Source organism: Stegostoma tigrinum, chromosome 28, assembly GCF_030684315.1.
Source record: "Stegostoma tigrinum isolate sSteTig4 chromosome 28, sSteTig4.hap1, whole genome shotgun sequence".
Classification (NCBI taxonomy): domain Eukaryota; kingdom Metazoa; phylum Chordata; class Chondrichthyes; order Orectolobiformes; family Stegostomatidae; genus Stegostoma; species Stegostoma tigrinum.
Window position 1 is genome coordinate 33221490 of NC_081381.1, and position 7872 is coordinate 33229361.

Below are 7872 nucleotides of genomic sequence, written 5' to 3' on the forward strand. Positions count from 1 at the left end.
ACTCCCTCAGTGGGAGAAATAGCCTGGACAAAGAAATGGGATTCTTGCAGAGATTATGGATGTACCTTCACCCTCCTTACTCAAAGGCTGGTGCACTACCAGGTGAAGCATGGCTGGCACCCAACCATGTGCTAGTGCCTTTGGCCCCTTCTGTCTGGATACCCCACTCACCGAAGGAACAGTCTCCACCAGCAACTCGTAGGCGTCACCCCCAGTCCCAAAACGCAGCACATCTCCCGGCGCCAGGCGCACTGCTGCATTCTGGATACGGCAGTCATTGACAAATGTTCCGTTCGAGGAGTTGAGGTCCTGGAGAACAAAGCAGTTCTCAGAGTCGCTCAACTCGATCAGAGCATGGCGATCGTCAATCCCTCCGCTCTGAGAGAGAAAGATTCAATGATAACCGTAAGTGAGTTTATTCAGCAACTTTAATGGTCATTTAGACAAGAAATCAAAGTCGGACAGATTTCTGTAGCCCTTTGAGCCTGCCCCATCATTCAATAAGATCAAGGTTAACCTCAATTTCAGTAATGTACCAGCTTGGGACATCTCCAGGTAGAGTTCCCTGATAGTAACTGCAACAGGAAGCAGTAGGTGATGACAACATGCAGATATCACCCATGTACCCATTATCTCGGTCCATTGTAAAGATGGAAGGAAGCTGCAGATGAGGGGTGTCACTGGCCAGGCAGCATTTTTTGCCCCATTCCTAATTTCTCAGAGGGCAGTTAAGAGTCAACCACATTGCTGTGGGCCTGGAGTCACATATAGGCCAGACCAGGTAAGGATGGCATTAGATACTAAAGGACATTAGTAGCCGATGGGTTTTTTTCCCCAGATAATTGACAATGGATTCGCGGTCATCCTTAGACTTTTAATTCCAGATTTAAAAACAAATGGATTCAAATTCCACCCTCTGCCGTGGCAATATTTGAACTCAGGCCTCCAGATCATTATCCTAGTCTCTGCATTAACAGTCAAGCAACATTACCCCTAGGCCATCACCACCCCCTAAATGGATCAGTCCGTTACTGTCCAGTCATGTATCGTGCAGCAGATGAATGATGTGCTCCCAAGTTGTTTACTGGGAACAATCCAGGGGCTCAGTGGTTAGCACTGCTGCCTCACAGCGCCAAGGACCTGGGTTCGATTCCACCCTCCGGTGACTGTCTGTGTAGAGTTCGCACATTCTCCCTGCGTCTGTGTGGGCTTCCTCCGGGCACTCCAGTTTCCTCCCACTGTCCAAAGATGTGCAGGTTAGGCAGAGGACTGGACATGCTAAATTTCCCATTGCGTCCAAGGATGTGCAAGTTAGGTGGATTGGCCATGGAAAATGCAGGGTTACAGGGATCAGGGAGGGGAACAAATCTGGATGGGATGCTCTACAGAGGGTTGTTTGTGGAATCAATGGTCCAAACAGCCTGCTTCTGCACTGTCAGGATTCTATGATTTGCACTTCTCAAAACAAAAAGCCTCCAATTTTTATTGGCCCTGTTCTGTTTAAGATTAAATCACAGGAACAGGAAATGTGAGAGAATGAAAGATTGCCCCATGTCTGACCAATTTCTGGAGGAATTCTGAAGACATGTCACCTCACTGTCTCCATCACTACACCTCCTCTGTGGCCCCCAAAACTATTCACTCCCTGGCGTGGCCACACAATGTGCTTGTATCCAAGATTCCTTACCTGTAAGCACAGGGCAGATTCCTTGAGTCGCCCAATGGTTGTTGTCTTAGCTTTAAGAGTGTAAATCCCGTTGGAAGTTTTTAGGTAACCCTTCATGCCGCTGCCTAACACATGGGAATAAATGAGAAATGTTAATGGTTCGAGAAAAGGCTCCTCTTCCAAAGCAGGGTGTCTGGAGAAAGCCTGGCATAGCCTTGTTTCTGCCAACAGACCTCCCGAATTTCTCCAGCACTTACAGTTCTTTTCAAAACATTATTGCTGGTCTCCATTCCAGACTGCAAAATAAAAAGGCTCCCAATGTTTTAGAATTTTGCTATAGAACACAACATTATAGTTAGTGTTTGCAACAACAGAAATGGTATCGTAAAGTTACAGGTCACACAAACTATGTCTTTTTAAAATTAAATAGTTCAAGCGCAAGGCATTTAACAAGCCAACAAAGACGGCTCAGTGCCATCCCACAAAGTGATGAAATGACTTTTTACATATAGAATCCCTACAGTGTGGAAACAGGCCCTTCAGCCTAACAAGTCCACACTGACCCTCAGAGCATCCCACCCAGGCCCATCCCCCAATAACCCACCTATTCTACACCTGAACACTACAGTCAATTTAGCATGGCCAACCCACCTAGCTACACATCTTTGGGCTATGGAGGAAACCAGAGCAAACCCACGCAGACACGGGGAGAATGTGCAAACTCCACACAGTTGGTCACCCGAAGGTGGAATCGAACCCAGGTCCCTGGCATTGTGAGGCTGCAGTGCTAACCACTGAGCCACCGTGCTGCCCCAAATGATGGATAATTTTCTCATAGGGTCCAGTCTGATGGATAAACATCAGATAGGACCCTTTTAGAAAATCCCCCCGCAACTGTTCTTCAGAAATAGAGATCTCCGAATAATGCTTTACAACCAGGGGTCTACACAATTGTCAGTTCACTCCAAAACTGGACTAATTCACAAAATAGATTCTTCTTATATTTTATGAAAAAATATCAATTCTTTCGGTTTGTTTCATTCATTCATGTGAGTTTTACTTTGCTTTCGTTGTCTTATAAATAAACAGATGGTGGGAGAAGTGAAGCAAAGAGGTATGGCTCTCACAAAAAAATTCACCAAATGTTAGAAAGTTCCTTTATCAAATAAAATAGTTGATGTCTGAGAACATTTAGAGATAGCAATAAGTAAGACTTTATCAAAACTACCAAATCCATGCAATAAGTGAGACTTTATCAAAACTACTAAACCCACATAAACCAATACTGAATTTGTTCACCTTAGGTCTGGATGATAATTAATACAACAACAGATATCTTTATGCATGTCTCCTTTCTAGTGTGAGGATGTGGGGCTGGGGTGGGTGGGGCTTACCATATCCAACTATGCAAGGAATTACAGATGGGTTCTGCACTCACGAGTTCACGGAAAATCAGGACAGGGTTCCTGGCTGATTGCCATCTCCCCTTCACAGCCCAGTGATGACCGGCCCAGGGTCAGTAAACCAGAGCATTGGCTGGGACCATTAAACCTATAGTGGACCAACTGTCATTTTATGAGTGACCCCCTCTTATCTTGCTGCCGAGCACTAACACATGCTGTAAGCCCTGTCTCCCCCACAGGTATTGACTGCCTGGAAGGCCCCGCTGGTCAGAAGTCATGACATTGTGACAGGCAAGTGGGTTCATATGAAACAGACCCACAAGGAACCCTCAGGCACAAAAAGGGAAGGACCATACCAGGTGCTGCTGAACAGCCAGTCAGCTGTCAAAGTCCGAGGAAAAGCAAGGGCCTGGGCTTGAGCCTCCCACACCAAATGGGCATCCTACAATACAGTGCTACCAGAGACTGGCTGACCACTATGTTGTCTATGGTCATTCTTTCAATTGGTTATTGAAGTTTTTGCACTACCAGAGTTACATGTAAATATTTATCCCTATATGTCTTGTAAGAATTGAGTGATTCACTTCAAAGGGTCTCAGTAGAATCAAAACGCGGTTTGCATGATATTGTATTATGATTCTCTCTACCAACTCACTCACAAGTGCTCTACGTTTATATTTGCAGATACATTTTAATTTGTTCATAAAGCACACAATTTGTACACAGTCAGTCAATGTGGTGTTTTATAAATTCCTACTTTACAAATAAAACCAGTCTCTCTCCAAACCAATTCAAAACAAGGCACCTTTTTACACTGATAAAACATTTGGTTGTCTCAGGGCAGTGACTTGAAGGAAATTCAGGGATTTATATACATATTAATCAATTAAAACCTTCTAACTGATTAAAGGCTTAACAGCATCTTAGGTTTGTTTAATACATCCTCATCAATGGTGTGATGCTTTGATCCTTTACTCATAAATTCTGTGTCTGGTCCTTCCTCTCTCACTAACACCTGAAGAAGGACTGAGGCTCCGAAAGCTTGTCTTTTCAAATAAACTTGTTGGATTATAACGTGGTGTTGTGTGATTTCTGACCTTGTCCACAGCAGTCCTACACTGGCACCTCCACATCTTGACTAATAAAGACAATTACCTCATATGCCTTTGTAACCATCTTGCCTCCTTGTCGTACTGCTCTGAAGGATCTTTGGACATACAGACCAAGGTCCCTCTGATCCTTTGTACTTCCTACGGTCCAACTATTCAATGTGCGCTCCCTAGTTTTGTTAGTCCTCCCAAAATGCATCAATTCATAATTTTCAGGATTAAACTCAATTTGATATTGCTCTGACCATCAGACAAGCCTGTCCATAATGCTTTGTTTCCTAAAGTTTTCCTCCTCACTTTTTACCACATCACTAATTTTTATGCCATTGTGAACTCAGTGATTATACTCTCCAACGATCATGTGTAGAGTATTAACATACGCTACAAACAGCAAGGGAGCCATCACAGAAACCTGCAGTAGGCAACTGAACACAGTCACAAAATCAACCTTTGACCATCACCATCTGCAACATATTAGTGGCCTCCAGCCCTCAGGAAGCCGTTCCACGGCCAACGAGAATTAATGTCAGACACACAGCCACATATTCCATTCACACATGGGAGCCTTCTCACGTTCACACTTCATTCACACCCAGTCGACACACTCCAACACTTCTCTTACACACACAACCCTCTCTCTCACACTCAAATATCCCTCAAACCCAGTCTATACACACAAACTCACTCACACCTCAGCCCCACCTGATTTACACACACGCCCCATTTCACACCTGGTTTACACACACACACCTGCTTTACACACTCACGCTCCATTCTCACCTGGTTAACACACACCCCACATTCACGCTCAGTTTAAACACCCACACACATTGAGACCCAGTTTACACACCGACACCCCATTCACACGGGGTTTACACACACTCTCTGAGGTTGCAGGATCTTCCCACCGGGCGCTCGCTCCGTTTTGCCGAGTTCTCGGTTCCCAGGAGTCGGTTCTCCCCCCCCCGCCCCCGCCCCAGGTTCGGTCCCTCTCTCTCTCTCTCTGTGTCTGTGTTGCGGCAGCGTAGCCAGCTCCATGGGAACGGGAGCTCCACCCCAAGGCAGCGGAAAGGGAGGGACAGAACGAGACAGAGAGGGCGGGAGAGACAGAGGGAGGTGGAAGAGAGGTTTTGCAGAAAGTGCAGGGGGTCGAGGGAGAGCAATAGGAGGGAACGAGCAGCAGGAGCTGGTGCGGTAAAGGATGGGAGAAAGATGAAGAGAATTGAGTAGAAAACTAATGAGCACCTAGAAGAGAAGGAAGGGAGACGGAGAGCGAACTAAACAGAGAGCAGAGAAAACTGGGGCGGAAGGGGAGTAAGGAGCAAGCAGAATTCGGCAGGCTCTGTGTCATCTCGCCTTCCTAAGCTCCTGCCCAGAACAAACTTCATTGATAGAGCTGGTCTAAAATATCCCAGTGTAAATATCTCAGCGTAAATATCCCAGTATAAATTCCTCAGCGCAAATATTTAAAGTATCCCAGTCTAAATTCCCCAGCGCAATATGTAACGTATCCCTGTGTAAATATCCCAGTGTAAATTCCCCAGCGCAAATATGTAAAATATCCCAGTGTAAATATCCCAGCATAAATATCCCAGTGTAAATTCCCCAGCGCAAATATGTAAAATATCCCAGCATAACTATCCCAGTGTAAATTCCCCAGCGCAAATATGTAAAGTATCCCAGCATAACTATCCCAGTGTAAATTCCCCAGCGCAAATATGTAAAATATCCCAGCATAACTATCCCAGTGTAAATTCCCCAGCGCAAATATGTAAAATATCCCAGCATAACTATCCCAGTGTAAATTCCCCAGCGCAAATATGTAAGGTATGCCAGTGTAAATTCCCCAGCGCAAATATGTAAAGTATCCCAGTGTAAATATCCCAGTGTAAATTCCCCAGCGCAAATATGTAAAATATCCCAGTGTAAATTCCCCAGTGTAAATATCCCAGCATAAATATCCCAGTGTAAATTCCCCAGTGCAAATATGTAAAGTATCCCAGTGTAAATTCGCCAGTGCAAATATTTAAAGTATCCCAGTGTAAATTCCCCAGCATAAATATCCCAGTGTAAATTCCCCAGCATAAATATCCCAGTGTAAATATCCCAGCATAAATATCCCAGTGTAAATTCCCCAGTGCAAATATGTAAAGTATCCCAGTGTAAATTCCCCAGCGCAAGTATGTAAAGTATCCCAGTGTAAATTCCCCAGCATAAATATCCCAGTGTAAATATCCCAGCATAAATATCCCAGTGTAAATTCCCCAGCACAAATATGTAAAGTATCCCAGTGTAAATGCCCCAGCGCAAATACGTAAAATATCCCAGTGTAAATATCCCAACGCAAAAATGTAAAAATACGCCATTGCAAAGATGTGACATATCCCAGTGTAAATATCTCAGCGTAAATATCCCAGTATAAATTCATCAATGCAAATGTTTAAAGTATCCCAGACTAAATTCCCCAGCGCAATATGTAACGTACCCCAGTGTAAATATCCCAGTGTAAATTCCCCAGCGCAAATATGTAAAGTATCCCAGTGTAGATATCCCAGCATAAATATCCCAGTGTAAATTCCCCAGTGCAAATATGTAAAATATCCCAGTGTAAATTCCCCAGCATAAATATCCCAGTGTAAATTCCCCAGCGCAAATATGTAAAGTATCCCAGTGTAAATATCCCAGCATAAATATCCCAGTGTAAATTTCCCAGTGCAAATATGTAAAATATCCCAGTGTAAATTCCCCAGTACAAATATGTAAAGTATCCCAGTGTAAATGCCCCAGCGCAAATACGTAAAATATCCCAGTGTAAATATCCCAACGCAAAAATGTAAAAATACCCCATTGCAAAGATGTGACATATCCCAGTGTAAATATCTCAGCGTAAATATCTCAGTATAAATTCATTGATGCAAAAATTTAAAGTATCCCAGTCTAAATTCCCCAGCGCAATATGTAATGTACCCCAGTGTAACTATCCCAGCATAAATATCCCAGTGTAAATTCCCCAGCGCAAATATGTAAAAGTATCCCAGTGTAAATTCCCCAGTGCAAATATTTAAAGTATCCCAGTGTAAATTCCCCAGCGCAAATATGTAAAGTATCCCAGTGTAAATTCCCCAGCGCAAACATGTAAAGTATCCCAGTGTAAATGTCTCAGTGTAAATGCCCCAGCGCAGATACGTAAAATATCCCAGTGTAAATATCCTAGTATAAATTCATCAACGCAAATATTTAAAGTATCCCAGTCTAATTTCTCCAGCGCAATATGTAACATATCCCAGCGTAAATATCCCAGCGTAAATATCCCAGTGTAAATTCCCCAGCGCAAATATGTAAAATATCTCAGTGTAAATTCCCCAGCATAAATATCCCAGTGTAAATATCCCAGTGTAAATTTCCCAGCGTAAATTTCCCACGCAAATATGTAACGTATCCCAGTGTAAATTCCCCAGCGCAAATATTTAAAGTATCCCAGTGTAAATATCCCAGCATAAATATCCCAGTGTAAATTCCCCAGCGCAAATATGTAAAGTATCCCAGCATAACTATCCCAGTGTAAATTCCCCAGCGCAAATATGTAAAATATCCCAGCATAACTATCCCAGTGTAAATTCCCCAGCGCAAATATGTAAAATATCCCAGCATAACTATCCCAGTGTAAATTCCCCAGCGCAAATATGTAAGGTAT

The 7872-nt window shown here is 43.5% G+C and overlaps 1 protein-coding gene across 1 annotated transcript in view; it reads right to left on the minus strand.

Annotated features, from left to right (window-relative positions):
• The window catches only part of fhad1 (forkhead-associated (FHA) phosphopeptide binding domain 1), a 131719-nt gene extending 126535 nt beyond the window's left edge, over positions 1–5184 (minus strand). The window contains exons 1-3 of the mRNA XM_059638058.1: positions 5059–5184; positions 1688–1791; positions 172–378 (exon numbers count right to left, since the gene is read on the minus strand). Coding sequence (XP_059494041.1) covers positions 172–378; positions 1688–1783 — 303 coding nt within the window. The 5' untranslated portion in view covers positions 1784–1791; positions 5059–5184. The remainder of the gene's footprint in view (positions 1–171; positions 379–1687; positions 1792–5058) is intronic.
• Positions 5185–7872: the final 2688 nt, after the last annotated feature.